At 40.3% G+C, this 16,232-nt stretch overlaps 1 protein-coding gene across 1 annotated transcript in view; it reads left to right on the top strand.

The window, feature by feature from the left end:
- Window positions 1–16,232, top strand: part of MCTP2 (multiple C2 and transmembrane domain containing 2) — a 304,647-nt gene that overhangs the window by 228,844 nt on the left and 59,571 nt on the right. Inside the window, 1 exon segment of the mRNA XM_042783576.1 lies at window positions 14,891–14,932. Within this exon segment, the coding sequence (XP_042639510.1) occupies window positions 14,891–14,932 (42 nt within the window).

Here is a 16,232-nt window from a genome sequence, read left to right as displayed (position 1 = left end):
TTCAGAGAGTTCTTGGGGTTACTGGAAAGCAGAACCTCTTCTTAAAGCCTTAGAATCTGGTAGACTGTTGCTCTAGGTGCTGTTTACGTGTTGATTTGTTTTGCCTTGGTTTTACCGTTTAATATTTTCAAAAGCTGAAGCTGGTGTGTTTTGTCTTAATATTGATTCAGATGTGTTGGGTTGTTCTACTGTTTTCTTTGTGATGGTGGAATCACTGTGTGTAGTGTGGATATGTGTTTCTGTTTTTCGTACAGATGGTTTAGAGTTCGAAGTGTGAGGTTTAATGGTAATTGGCTGAATATGGTTTCTTCTACTGAATGAGTGAAGTTATTGGTGGAGAAGGTGGGAGCAGAAGAAGGAAAGTTTAGTGTTGCTATGGTCCGTTTCTAGGGCTTTGAGCTGGGTATTATTGAAGACGTATTTATTTGCAAGACCGCGGCTCAACCTCAGGAAAAAATTCCTCACAAATTTCCACTAATTTCAGGCACACTCAAAGGCCCCACTTCTGCGGCCCCACAGTGCCAAAGCATGGCTCCAAGGCAAAATTCAGGGACTGGGCTCCACTGCAGTTTCTTTGTTCTCTGTGCCCCTTCTGCCCGTGGTTGTGACTCAGTCCAGCCAGACCACCAATGGCCGGCTCTGGAGTTTGTCTGTGATACCGCCCACCTGCGGCACCAAAGATGCACGCAATTTCAGGTGTGTTGTACTCAGGGGAGTACCTGAGTAGGCTGTTACTTATGACATATTTATTTGCAAGACCGCAGCTCAATCTCAGGAAAGATTTGTATTATTAGAGGGTCACAAATTTCTGCCAATTTCATGCACACTCAGAGCCTCCACCTCCATGGCCCCACAGCACCAAAGCACAGCTCCAGGGAAAAATTCGAGTGAGTGTGCTCAGCTGCAGTTTTTCTGCTCTCCGTGCCCTGTCTGCCTGTGGTGGTAACGCAATCCCGCCTGACCAACAATGGTTGGCTGTGGAGTTTGTCTGTGATACCACCCACCTGCAGCGCCAAAGGCGTGTGCAATTTTAGCTGTGGTGGATTCGGGGGAGTATCTTCCAGTGATCTGCGGTCCCAATAACCATGGCAAAGAAAAGCACAGTGTCTCCCAGTCTGACCTAAACCTGCTCTGTAATCTGCTGGGAGGGGAGGGAGTTAGCCTTTCTGGTGCACCAATGAGATCTCCACCTGAATAACAGCAATGTTGTCTATGTCGCACTGCACCCTCACCTCCCAAATTACCAACAAAATCAGCCACTGGAGACAGGTCTTTGCTGCTGCCTGCTGGAATATTGTATTAGTCGCTGGTAAGCTTCTATAATTGATCTCTTTCTTGGCTCGGTGATCTCAGGCTGCCGCCTCTGCCCGGCAGACAGTGACTTTCCCAGAAAGGTTTCCAATGGTCTCTCTTAGGTGCCCATTCGTCTTCTGGCAGTAGCTCTTTCCTAAAAAATCTCCCTGTACCTTTCCTCCAATTCTGCTCTTCTGTGTTTGGTGTACTCTGATTCAGTGAGCTGTTCAGCATGCCAAAGATCTCAATTCAAACTGTTGTACCTAGTTCTTAAAGTTCTTAGATGCCGGAGGGAAAAAAAACACAGTGGTCACTGGTGAGACTCCATTTTGAGTCTCAAGTTGACACATAATCTTAACTACCACACCAAGGGTATTCTTCTCTTTTAGTTTTAGTTTTTGCACACTTCATTACAATACTTTAATTTGTCTTTTTGAACTGCCTTTTGAAACCTGTTCAGCTCTTTTATGTCATCATTTCTTCCATTTGCTTTAGCTTCTGTATGTTATAAAGCATGTTTCAGAGTCTTTTCTGATACCCATTTTGTTCATTTCTTTCTTTCCTGTCTTTTTAAGAATGTTTTTATTTTTTCATGTACAATGTCCTTGGTGTCATCCCACAACTCATCTGGTCTTCAGTCAGTGTTCAATATGCAATGTGTCAAACCTATTCTTTGGATGTCTCTAAGTTCAGGTGCGATATACTCAAGGTTGTATTTTGACTCTTGTGAACTTACTCTAATATTCTTCACCTTCAACTTGAACCTGCATATGAGCAATTGTCAATCTGTTCCACCGTTGGCCCCTGGCCTTGTTCTGACTGATGTTATTTAGTGTCTCCCTTGTCTCTTTCCACAGATATAGTTGATTTGATTCCTATATATACATCTGTTGAGGTCCAAGTGTACAATCACCATTTATGTTGTTAGAAAAAGATACTTTCAATGAATAAGTCATTGGTCTTTCAAGATTTTATCATGTGTACTCTAGCATCATTTCTATAACCAAGGCCATATGTTCAAACTACCAATCCTTCTTTTATCCATTGTTCACATTCCAATCATCAGTAATCATCAGTGCATCTTGATTGGATGTTTGGTCAATTTCAGACTGCAGAAGTGAGTGAAAATCTTAGATTTTTTTTTCCATCTTTGGTTTTAGGGTTTTTTGTGTTAATTTGAATAATAGTAGTGTTAACTCATCTTCCTTGTAGCTGTATGGATGTTATCCTATCACTGACATGTAGTACGTTATGATAGATCTTGAAAGGTTCTTTCTGACAATGAATGCAATGCCATTCCCATTCATTCCTGACATAGTAGGAGTGCTCAGTTGAAAATAGTCAGTACCAATCCATTTCAGCTCACTAATGCCTAGGATCTTTTTGCACTCCATTTCATTTTTGACAATTTCCAAATTTCCTAGCTTTATCCTTTGTGCATTCTATATTCTGATTATTAATGGATGTTTGCAGCTGCCTCTCATTTTGAGTTGTGCCACATAAACAAAGGAAAAGGTTAGAATTTACAACATACAGTATAAATACACCCAAACATAGATGACAATTGCGTAATCCTGAGAAGCATGACGTAGTCAAGTTTATATATATATTTTAGGGGGATACAGTTAAATCTGTAGCATATAGTATTGGTAAAATCCAACTCTAAATAATCCTTTTGAAATAAAAATCAAGATTTGTACCATAGACAAAGTAGGAGGAAATTATTATTGTTGTTGTTGGTGGTGATGCTGTTAGGTGCCATCAAGTTGTCCCCGACTCATAGTGACCCTATGCACAGCAGAATGAAACACTGCCTGGTCCTGTTTCTGCAACTGGTCACATGGATGTAGCTGATATTCAGAACTACCTTCTTCCATCACCCATTTTGTATTTCCCTTGCCCTTAGCAAGCTTCTCAGCTGGTCATGGTTCTTTGCCTGGTAGGGTCACCAAAGCCTTCATCCCTGAAGGGTCTAGGCCATAAGCAGTCATCAGAATTGGGCTGCTATAATTTTCCATTGACTTTAATCACAGGGCATGGTAGTACTAAGAGACGTCCTAAAGAATCTCTTGTATTCCAGATATATTCTTCTTTACCTCCATTATGTAATGTCAATCCAATTTCCCCTTGGTGATCAGAATCTATCACACCAGATAGTACAGTAATGCCCTTCTTTGTTGACCCAGAGGCATAAGGAAGCCAAAATGACGAGTGGCATTCTTAATTTCCAGTTCAATGCAATCAGTATTTTGTCTCCAGTTGGGAGTGTTTCTCCTTTTGATTAAGATCTCCAGACCCACAGAGCATCGGATAGCAGGGACAGGAAGCAAAGATTTTTCAGTGGGTCTCTAAGGGTAATAGTGAGTTGTACCAATCCTGTTTCCACCCCTTGGTCCCTGGACCTGTGAATCCTGGCTATTGGAGAAACAGAACCATATGTTGAATGCTGGTTTAGAGCATATACAGCCTTCTGGGGAACATTACCCCAACCCTTCAAGGTATTGCCACCTAACTGGCACTGTAATTATATTTTCAGTAGGCCATTCCATCATTCTATCAAGCCAGCTGCTGCAGGATGATGGGGAAAATGGTAAGACCAGTTAATTCCATGAGCATAGGCCCATTGCTGCACTTCATTTGATGTGAAGTGAGTCCCTTGATCTGAAGCAATGCTGTGTGGGTTACCATAACAGTGGATAAGGTATTCTGTAAGTCCACGGATGGTAGTTTTGGCAAAAGCAGTGTGTGCAGGAAAGGTGAATCCAATCCAGAATAAGTATCTATTCCAGTAAGAATAAAACGCTGTCCTTTCCATGATGGAAGTGGTCCAATGTAATCAATCTGCCACCATGTTGCTGCCTGATCACCCCATGGAATGGTTCCATATCACAGACTCAGTGTTGGTCTCTGCTGTTGGCAGATTGGGCACTCAGTAGTATCAGTAGCCAAATCAGCCTTGGTAAATGGGAGTCCATGTTGCTGAGCCCACATATAACCTCCATCCCTGCCACCATGGCCACTTTGTTCATGAACCCATTGAGTAATGACAGGAATAGCTGGGGAAAAAGGATGGCTGGTTTCTACTGAACGTGTCATCCTATCCACCTGATTGTTGTTAAAGTCCTCCTCTGCCGAGGTCACCTTTGGTGGGCATTCACATGAGACACAAATACCTTTACTCCTTTGGCCAATTCAGAGTGATCTATCCACATACCTCTTCCCCATACACCCTTATCAGCAATTTTCCAATCATGCTCCTTCCAAGTCCCAGACCATCCAGCCAAGCCATTGACCACAGCCCATGAATCCATATATAATTGCATATATGGCCATTTCTTTTTCCATGTAAAGTAAACATCCATATGCATGGCTCTAAGTTCTGCCCATTGGGAGGATTTCCCTTCATCAGAGTCCTCGAGGAAGTCTCAGAAAGGGGCTGCAGTGCTGTGGCTTTCCACTTGCAAGTGGTGTCTGCATATCACGCAGAACCATCTGTAAACCAGGCACGAGTTTTCTCTCCCTCAGTCAACTGATCATAAGGAACTACCCATGAGGCCATAGGTACAGACTGGGAGAGGGAAGGTAATGTGACTGGAATGGAGACCATAGGCATTTGGGCCATTTCCTCCTGCAACTTATTTGTGCCTTCAGGTTCTGCTTGAGCCCAATCTCTGCTATACCACTTCCATTTAATGATGGAGTGCTGCTTTGCACATCCAACTTTATGACTCTATGGGTCAGACAACACCCAGTTCATGATGGGCAGCTCAGGCCTCATGGTGACTTGATGGTCCATGGTTAGGTGTTCAGTCTCTACTAAAGCCCAATAACAAGCTAAAAGCTGTTTCTCAAAAGGAGAGTAGTTATCTGAAGGGGACGGCAGGGCTTTGCTCCAAAATCCCAAGGGTCTGCATTGCGATTCACCAATGAGGGACCTGCCAAAGATGCCAAACAGCATCTCTATCTACTACAGATACTTCAAGCACCTTTGGATCAACCAGATCAAATAGCCCAAGTGGCAGAGCAGCCTGCATGGCAGCCTGAACCTGTTGCAGATCCTTCTGTTGTTCTGGGCTCCACTCAAAACTAGAAACTTTCTGAGTCACTTGATAAATAGGTTGCAGCAACACAACCAAATGAGGGATATGTTGTTTCCAAAATCCAAAGAGGCCCACCAGACGTTGTGCCTCTTTTTGAGTTGTGAGGGAAGCTGGATACAATAACTTACCCTTCACTTTAGTAGGAATATCTAGACATGCCCCACACCATTGGACCCCTAGAAATTTCACTGAGTTGGAAGGTGCCTGAAGTTTGTTGGGTTAATTTTCCAACCTCTAGCATGCATATGTCTCACAAATAAATCTAGAGTCATTGATACTTTTTCCTTACTAGGTCCAATGAGCATAATGTCATCAATGTAATGGACCAGTGTGATGTCTTGTGGAAGGGAAAGGCAATCAAGATCCCTATGGACTAAATTATGACATAGTGCTGGGGAGTTTATATACCCTTGAGGAAGGACTGTGCAAGTATACTGTTGGTCTTGCCAGCTGAAGGTAAACTTCTGATGGTCCCTTGAAATTGGTATTGAGAAAAAGGCATTGGCCAGATCAATAGCTTCATACTAAGTACCAGGAGATGTACTAATTTGTTCAAGCAAAGAAACCACATCAGGAACAGCAGCTGCAATTGGAGTCACCATCTAATTAAGTTTACAATAATCTACTGTCATTCTCCAAGATCCATCTGTTTTTTGCACAGGCCAAAGAGGTGAATTAAATGGGGATATGGTGCGAATCACCACCCCTGCATCCTTCAAGTCCCTGATGGTAGCAGTCATCTCTGCAACCCCTCAAGGGATGTGGTATTGCTTTTTATACTATTTTTGTAGATAGAGGCAGTTTTAATGGCTTCCACTTGGCTCTTCCTACCATAATAGATCTTACTCCACATATCAGGGACCCAATGTGGGAATTCTGCCAATTGCTCAGTATATGTATTCCAATTATGCATTCTGGAACTGGGGAAATCACTACAGGATGGGTTCGGGGACCCACTGGACCCACTGTGAGACTCACCTTGGCTGAGATTCCATTAATAAGTTGACCTCCATATGTCCCTACTCTGACTGGTGTGGCAGAACGATGCTTTGGATCTCCTGGAATTAGTGTCAGTTCAGAGCCAGTGTCCAGTAATCCCCCAAAAAGTCTGATTATTTCCTTTTCCCCAGTGAACAGTCACTCTCATAAAAAGGCCTTTGATCCCTTAGGGAAAGACTGGGAGAAAGATTAACATAAATTTTTGGCAATGTAGTGAGGTCTTTCCTCAAAGGGACCTGGCCTCCTCTTCATTCAAGGGGTTGTGGGTCTGTAAAGTGACTCAAGTCTGGGAATTGATTGAGAGGCTTTGACTCTGTATTTTGGTGATTCAGTCTAGGCTACTATTCATGTGACCTAGAATTCTTCCGTCTATACAGATCAAGTAAATATTTAGTAGGCTTGCCGTGTATTTCACTACCAGGAACACCATGCACAAGTAGCCAATGCCATAATTCCACATGAGTCAGACTATTCTGATTACTGTTCCGACTCTGCTGTCCATTATGATAACCATGCCCACCTTGCCTTTGTCAGTTAACTGCTGCCACTTGGCCCCTACTACCATGAGGTTCAATCAGCCCCATTGTACTTAAGTGTCTTAGTTCAGTAGGGAAGTGCCACTTTTAAATCTGGCTTATATAAAATAACAATCACAGCAGTCTTCAAGGATGCTGGAGCTCCCTTCACAAATTTACTCCTCACCTTACTGGTGAAAGGTGAGTCTTCTGGACTCTCCGTTTCTGGCTCTATGGGTCTAATCTGATAAATCCATTCTAACAGACCAGTTTCCCTAAGCCTCTGGACGCCTTCTTTTACATTATACCAAGGCAAGTCTGGTACTTCATCTTGACTTAATGTAGGTCACCACATAATCCATGCTTCAGTAAGCAACCAAATAAACTATTAGATCCTTTCCTAACCTTTTGAACTGAAACATTGAACAAAGAATCCGTACTTAGTGGCCATAAATCAATAAAATCAGACTGATCCAATGTTACCTTCCTTGAACCATTATCCCACACCCTCAGTAGCCATTCCCATTCTCCAGGTTCTGTCTGTTGTTGTTGTTATTTGCCTTGGAGTCAAACCCAACTCATAGTAACCCCTCCTTAGGTTTTCAAGGAAGTATCACTGTCTGTACATGTTAACAAAATCAAGTGGTTCTTTTCAGATGTAGTGTACCACCTCCTCAGTCGCACTTTGTATTTCACCTTTTGGGGCTCACTTGGACTTAACTTTAGTTATAAGTCTAGTAGAAACAACGGGTGGTTGGGGCAGTTCCTGAGAACATTTAGCAATGTCTTCCATGGCCTCTGCCTCAGGCAATGACCCTGCAGGGACAATTGGGTTAATCACATCAAACTGAGGTGGAGAGAGTAATGGTTTTACAGTAATCCCTTCAGATGGGAGGGATTCAACAGAATTCACAGACTCCATATCCTTATCTTACTGGCCCATAAGTCCCCATTCCAGGTTTCAGGATCCCATTTTTTCCTAATCAGTGTCCTCAATTTAACTTCAGACACCATTATTGGTTGGTAATTTAATTGGTGTTGTAATTCAGCCACCCTTACAATAAGACTCTGGGTTTGGTTTTTGGCAATATCAGCTCTGTTACTAGAAGAAATAAGGCTTTCTTTCAGAGCACAGCTGGAAACATTGAGGGCTTTTATGCTGTTCTTAAGCTGTGACTCAGCAGCCCTGAACTTATCTCTCTCTTTCACCACTTTGTCAAATGTAAGTAGGACCAACCAACCAGCTTCTTTATATTCCTCATGCTGACAGAATTGCAGAAAAGTATCAAATATGTGATCACCCAGACCCTCACTTCTCAAAAGTACTTAATCTATTGGTGGTGATATTTTGCATATTAATGTTGCCACCTCATGTCATGGATTGGCAGGGCCCTCTTTACTAACAGGGGCAGGGTCACTAGTGTCTTTACGATTAATCAAATTGGAGAACCAATTTAGGAAGCCCGTACTTATAATTTCGTCTCTCTAGACACTTATCTCAGTACCAAATGTGTTAGACTGGGTTCTCTAGAGAAACCAAACCAGTAAGGCTTCTATATAGAGAGAAAGACAAATTTATGTTAAGAAAATGGCTCACACACTTATAGACACTGACAAGTCCAAAGTTCTTGGATCAAACGTCAAGCTTGAGACTTTTCCCAACTCACGCAGCTGCAGGGGCTGAGGAACTCAAGGTTGGCAGGCAGTATATACTGGCTGTTGACTCCAACGAATAACAAATCCAAGATGTCCAGACCGATTGGTGGATTGTTCACTCATGGACAGTTGTAGGCAGCACAACAGAATCCCAATCCACAGAAGAATGTCTCTTTTCTCAGGATGTCCATAAATATACTGGAAGCAGGCCATACCCCTAGGTGCGTAACTCCCTTTCAACAGATTGGCTGCTCAAAACATATACATCTGATCCCATCGTTGGAACAATCCACATCACCATTGCTTAAACCACACAGAATTGTGATCCAGCCAAGTTGACACACAGCTCCAACTATCACATCTAGACAATGGTTCCTCCAGACAACATGACAAAAGTAGGTGAGATGAAGTCTGGTCATTTTTGCATCCCAGGAGCTTTCTGGTGCACTTCTTCCAGGACAGATTTGTTAGTCCTTTTATCAGATCATGGTACTCTTAGCATTCTTCTCAAACACCACAACTCAAAAGCATCATCTCTTCTTTGATCTTCCTTATTCATTGTCCAGCTCTCACATGCATAAGAGGTGATTGAAAATATAATAGCTTGGGTTAGGTGCACCCTAGTCTTCAAGGACACATCTTGCTCTTCAGTGTTTGAAAGAGGTCTTTTGCAGCAGATATGCCCAGTGCAATACATTGTCTGATGCCTTGACTGCTGCTTCCACTGGTGTTGATTATAGAACCAAGTAATATGAAGTCTTTGACAACTTCAACCTTTTCTCCATCCATTGAGAAGCTGTTTATTGGACCAGTTGTGAAGATTTTTGTTTTCTTTATATTGAGGTGTAATCCATACTGCAGACTGTAGTGTTTAATCTTCATCAGTAATTGTTTCAAGTCATCCTCATTTTTCAGCAAGTAAAGTTGTGTCATTTGCATATCACAGATTGTTAATGAGTCTTCCACCAATCCTGATGCCACATTCTTCTTCATATGGTCCAGATTTTTTGCATTATTTTCTCAGCATACAATTTGAATAAGTATGGTGAAAGGATACTGCCCAACACACTCCCTTCCTGATTTTGAACCATGCAATATTCCCTTGTTCTGTTCAAACAACAGCCTCCTGGTCTATGTGCAGGTTCCTCATGCGTACAATCAAGTGTTCTGGAATTCCCATTCTCCTCAATATTATCCATAATTTGTTATGATCCACACAGTCAAATGCTTTTGCATACTCAATAAAACATAAGTGAACACCTTTCTTGTATTCTTTGCTTTGAGCCAAGAGCCATCTGACATCAGCAGTGATATCCCTTGTTCTATGTCCTCTTCTGAATCCAGCTTGCATTTCTGGAAGCTCTATGTCCATATACTGTTTACATCCTTTTTGAATTATCTTCAGGAGCTCTGGTAGCATAGTGGCTAAGACACTTGCCTGCTAACCAGACAGCTGGCAGTTCTAACCCACCAGCCACTCCCCGGAAGGAGGGTTGGGCAATCCTACTTCCGTAGTGATACTGCCTTGGAAACCCAAGGAGGGGTCGCTATGAGTCGGGGCCGACTCGACGGCACACAACAACAACAACAACAACAAGACTTTACTTGCATGTGACATTAATCATATTTTTCAATAATTTCCACATTCTGTGGGATCACTTTTCTTTGGGATGGGTACAAATATGGATCTATCCTAGTCAGTTGGTCAGATAGCTTTCTTCCAAATCTCTTGGCATAGTTGAGTGAGTGCCTCCAGCGGGGCATCCATTTGTTGAAACATCTCAATGGGTATTCCATCAATTCCCGAAGCCTTTTTCTTCACCAATTCTTTCAGTGCAGCCTCGACTTCTTCCTTCAATCCCATTGTTTCTTGATCATATACTTCTTGAAATGGATTGACATTGACCAATTCTTTTTGGTACAGTGACTGTATATTCCTTCCACCCTCTTTTGATGTTTACTGCATCATTCAGCATTTTGCCCAAAGAATCGTTCAGTATTGCAACTCGAGGCTTAAATTTTTTATTCAGTTCTTTCAGCTTGAGAAATGCTGAACATGTTCTTCCCTTTTGGTTTTGTAGCTCCAGGTCTTTGCACATTTCATTCCAATAATTGGCTTTGTTTTCTTGGGCTGCTCTTTGAAATCTTCTGTTCAGTTATTTTATCTTGTCATTTCTTCCATTTGCTTTAGCTACTCTCCATTCAAGGGCAAGCTTCAGAGTCTCATCTGACATTTTGGTCTATTCTTCCTTTCTTATCTTTTTAATGACCTCTTGCTTTCTTCATGAATGATATTCTTGAAGTCACCCCACAATTCCTCTGGTTTTCGGTCACTGATGTTCAATGCATCCAGTATATTCTTTAGATAGTCTCCAAATACAGAAAGGATATTATCAAGGTCATATTTTGGCTCTTGTGTACTTGTTTTAATTGTCTTTAGCTTCAACTTGAATGTGTATATGAGCAGTTGATGGTCTGTTGCACAATTACCTTCTAGCCTTGTTTTGCCTGAAAATACTGAAATTCTCCATCACCTCTTGCCACAGATGTAGTCAGTCTGATTCCTATGTACTCCATTTGCTGAAGTCCACATGTATAGCCATCATGCATATTGTTGAAAAAAGGTATTTGCAATGAATAAGTCGTTTGTCTTGCAAAATTCTGTCATGTGATCTCCAGCATCGTTTCTATCACCAACACCATATTTTCCAACTACTGGTGACTCTTCTTTGTTTCTGACTTCTGCCTTCCAATCACCCGTGATAATTAACACATCCTAATTGCATGTTTGGTCAATTTCAGACTGCAAAAGTTGGTAGAAATCTTCAATTTCCTCACCTTTAACTTTGGTGGTTGGTGCATAGATTTGAATAATAGTAGTATTAACTCATCTTCCTTGTAGGTGTATGGATATTATCCTATTACTGACAGCATTGTACTTCAGGACAGATCTTGAAACAATTTTTGTGATGATGAATGCCACACCATTCTTCTTCAATTGGTCATTCCCAGTATAGTAGATCATGTGGTTGCTGATTCAAAATGGCCAAAACTAGTCCATTTCAGCTCATTAATGCCTAAGATATTGATCTTCATGTGTTCCATATAATTTTTGACAACTTCTAGTTTTCCTAGACTCATACATCATACATTCCATGTTCTGATTATTAGTGGATGTTTGCAGCTGTTTCTACTTATTTTGACTCATGCCACATCAGCCAGTGGAAGTCCCAAAGCTTTACTGTATTCATATCATTAAGGTCATCTCTACTCTGAGGACTCATATTGTGAGTGCCTTTCAACCTGATGGGCTCATCTTCTGGCACTATGTCGGACAATGTTTCAGGGCTATTCATAATGTTTTCCTGTAAGTAATTTCCAGGAGGAGATTAGTACCTACCAAATGGTGACTTACTTTACAGGGAAATGTAAAACAGGTTTTTCTACACATATTAAAATCTTCTAAAACATCTAAATCATTATCTTCAATGGTCTGGTGACTCACAACTGTTCAAGAACATCTGTGATTTGGATAATATTATTAAGAAAGAAATTTGTCCCTATAGCTGCTATTTTTCATGGGTTGGAGGCTTCTTGATATGCCATGGTTCCAGAAGATGTAAATATGATATCTCAGAGCTGTAATCTCCAAAAAATTATGTAGGGAATTATAAAATTGCTAGAGTAGTATATACATGCATTATTACATTCATGTATATCTGGATTAAAATAAAATAATTGATGATTTACTATTTTATATATGTATAGGATGTTGTTGTTGTTAGCTGCCTTTTGGTCAGCCCCTGATTCATGACAACCCCATACACAATGGAATGAAACACTGCCCAGTCCTGCACCATCCTTGTGATTGGGTGCATAACAGATCATTGTGAACCACAGGGTTTTCATTGGTTGATTTTCAGAAGTTGATCACCAGACCTTTCTTCCTAGTTTGTCTTAGTTGTCTGAATGGTCCAGTGAAAGCTATTCAGCTTGTACAATGTACAAGCCTCCACCAACAGACAGGTAGTATTTACACATGAGGTGCATTGGCTGAGACTCAAACTTGAGTGTCTGGTTTGGAAGGTAAGAATTTTACCACTAAATCACCGCTGTTACATAAACCAAACCAAACCAAACCCCCTGCCATTAAGTTGATTCTTACTCATAGTGACCCTATAGGACAGAATAGAACTGCCCTCATAGGATTACCAGTGCTGTAAATCTTTATAGAAGCTGAATGTCTCAGTTTTCTCCCACTGAGCAGCTGGTGGGTTTGAACCACTGATCTTTTGGTTAGCAGCCAACTGTTTTAACCTCTGTGCCACCAGAGCTCCTTCACTGTCACGTACATAGATTACTATCACAATGTAAAATGATGAAATGTGATGTGACTGATGGAAAGGTTAGATAAAATTACATTTAGTAGCACAATTTTCTCCAAAGACCACTACATAATATCTTGAAGTCAGCCTTGAAGGATGTCTCTAGTTGATGGCCACAGGGCTTCTCCTGTCCTTGAGCTTTTCCCTAGGGAGCATATTTCTCATTCAGGTCTTTGTAGAAACATTCAGTTTTGTGTGGCCTACTGGCTCTATCTTTAAACAAATTGTGCTTAAGTAAAATGAGATAAATAAATATAGAACACTTAAGAGAGTATTAAGATCATTTTCTCAATTGCTATCCAGAATAAGGGAACTCTGTTGGTGTAGTGACAAAGGCGCTTGACCAGAAGGCTGGCAGTTACAACCCACCAGCCACTCCTCAGAAGGAAAGCTGGGCAATCTGCTTTTATAGAGATACCGCATGGGAAAGCCAAAAAAGGGTGGCTATGAGTTGGAATCGACTCAAAGGCATTGTGTTTGGTTTTTTCTTTGGTTTATCCAGAATATAGAACTGTCTGCATAATGGATCAGAATAGTTTTCCAAAGTGAATTGCATTCTATTCATCAGAATTTTTTTAATTAAACAGAAAAATCTGTGTTTTTACATTTTGAGTGGGAAATGAATGAATCATGTAAGCCAGAGTGTCCACAATTTTTAGGCCAAAGTGAAAGGTCTTGTTATTATTTAAGAACTTTATTTGCTTTCATGAAACATGTCTGCTGCCATTGGTAAGTAGATCACTTCTTCAGAGGATCAATTAGTGTCATACAAACTCTTAGTTGAGGCTCATGAGAATTCTGAAAGGTAAGTCTCTGGCATACTTGGAGAAATTTCTTAATAACTGCTTACTAGTTTTATGGGGTAAAACAATGTTCTCTAGATATTTCAGAGTTACTCCCTTTTGAGAGTATGATATTGGAAGTTCTTTCTTAGTATTAAAACAAAGACATCTAAACAGTTAATCAAAAAGTATATGTTCAAAGTGAAAGCAGACCCTCATTCTCTAATATCCAGCATTTTTTCTAAGCTACCGAACTCATTTGTACCAACATGAATTATATTTTTAACATTCCAGTGATGTGATTAAAAGTTACCTGTTAAATAGCTAAGATTTCTAAACTAATCCAAGCAAATCCATTAGTAGCGCAGCTGGTACCTCAGCACCTGAACGAAAGTCAGACATCTTTAAATCCAGATCAGAGCCTTGGATTTCCTTCCCTTACCTGCCCCACACCCCTCCCAAACACACATCTCTCAAAGCCCAAGGAAAACAATAACACTGTATAGAAACCTTTAACTTATTCTTGAGATTGATCATATTCAGACTAATGCATTTTCTACTGTAGAGAGCTCTGGTAGCACAGTGCCTAAGGCACTTGACTGCTAATCAGAAGGCTGGCTGTTCAAGCCCACCAGCCACTCCTCTGAAGGAAGATGGTGCAATCTACTTCCTTAGTGATATTGCCTTGGAAACCCAAGGAGGGGTCGTTATGAGTCAGGTCCGACTTGAAGGCACATAACAACAACAGTGTTTCAGTAATGGCCCCAAAGGGAAGGAGCAGTCATTTTAACAATGAGCCTAGCACAAACGGAGTATGGCATTCTCCACCCTAACATCAGAGTCTGTTCATTTGTCAGAATAAGAACAAAACTGTTTACAGAAAGTACAACTTGGCAATGCATTGTTAAAGCTGGGTGCCTTCAAAGGCCACTCACATAATAGCTTTATTTATAGTTAACACTTTTACGCAGATTATGCATATTGTTTATAGTCATGCCACAGTGTCCCTGAACTTTACAAGTATTATTTTTCAAGAGGTTTTAATGGATTTTAATAGTACTGCTGCTTAAATTATGTAGAGAAATGTTAAGAATGAATTTAATTTGCATTTAGAAATTTCTGTTGATGTTTTATTTACAAATTGTGGGTTTTCCTTTCAGGAGAGCACAGACATAGATGAGGAGGAGGATGACAATGACAAGGTGAGTTTACTCAGGAAAGAGCATAAAAGGGGACATTTGTGCTGCTCCAGATTAAGTCTTTCTAGTGTTGTTGTTATTGTTTTTAGTATTAAAGAATAAACAACATAGTGATAATCTTATGATTTAAAAAAAAAAAAAAAAAAAAAACCCTCCCACTTACATGAAATACCTAGAATAGGCAAATACATAGAGACCAAAGTTGTTCAGCAGTTACCAAGGGCTGGTGAGAATGAAAAATAGAGATTTATTACCTAATGAGTGCCAAGTTTCTGAATAGGGGGGTGAAAAAAAAATTTGGAACTAAATAATGATGGTAATTACAAAATTTTATGAGTACCATTAAGGTCATTGAATTGTATACTTAAAAATGGTTAAAATTATAAATTTATGTTACATATACTTTACCACAATAATTTTTTAATGACATCTCTTTTTAAGATTTTTTTTTTTATTTTTGAATGAGGTTGAAAGAAGAAAAAATACAAGGATAATTGAAACATAATAAGAAGCTTACCTGTAGAAGGCCTTTCATTTGACACAAGCCAAGGTTAACCATCTCTTTGTAGATGAAAGGTTCCCCAGGAACTCAAACATAAATCAAGTGAAATTGCTGTTACTTTAGGTTGGTGTCTGCATTCTGTGGGGTTGGTCACCCACTTCAGAGCCTGTCACTTCCCCAGCTGTTGCTGGCAGCATTTTAGCTATATGTCTCCGTACATCTGTCCTTTTTTCTTCTCCTGGGAGAATCTCTCAAATCAGCTGCTTTTGTTGTCATTACACTTTCAGACAAAACTTCTGGAACAAAATGAAAAAAAAGTGAAATGCCAAATGAGATGCAACTAGCTTAATGGGCCTCCACTATTGTGGGTATGAGGGGTTCGTAATGGTAGGGTGCAGGAGGCTTGTGGGAAAGGAAAGAGTGAAAATGACAATTTTAAGAGTAAGTATCCAATATAAAAGTCCCCACAGAATAGAAATGAATTCAAAGACAGTGGCTCCGTGACACAAATAGCCTTACAATTAAATGGCTGTCCCTGATGGTTTCCTCATTTGAAGCAACTTGGGTGGTTATTTGTTGTGCTAAGATGGTCATTAATAGCAAAATAATAAAATAATGTAAAATATTTTAAAAAGAAATCAATATATACATATATGTTTCAGATCTAACTTTCTTCTTTATGAATTGATAGTAATAACTTTTTTTTATTGTGATTTGGGTGAAGATTTACAGAGCAAATTCACTTTCCATACAGCAGTTCACATACACTTTGTCTCATGACATTGACCACAGTTTACCAAA

This window comes from Orycteropus afer, unplaced genomic scaffold (assembly GCF_000298275.1).
Source record: "Orycteropus afer afer isolate SDZICR_OR568_19922 unplaced genomic scaffold, OryAfe1.0 scaffold00019, whole genome shotgun sequence".
Taxonomy (NCBI): Eukaryota; Metazoa; Chordata; class Mammalia; order Tubulidentata; family Orycteropodidae; genus Orycteropus; species Orycteropus afer.
Note: the sequence above shows the minus strand (reverse complement) of the source record. Positions and strands in the feature narration are given on the sequence as shown.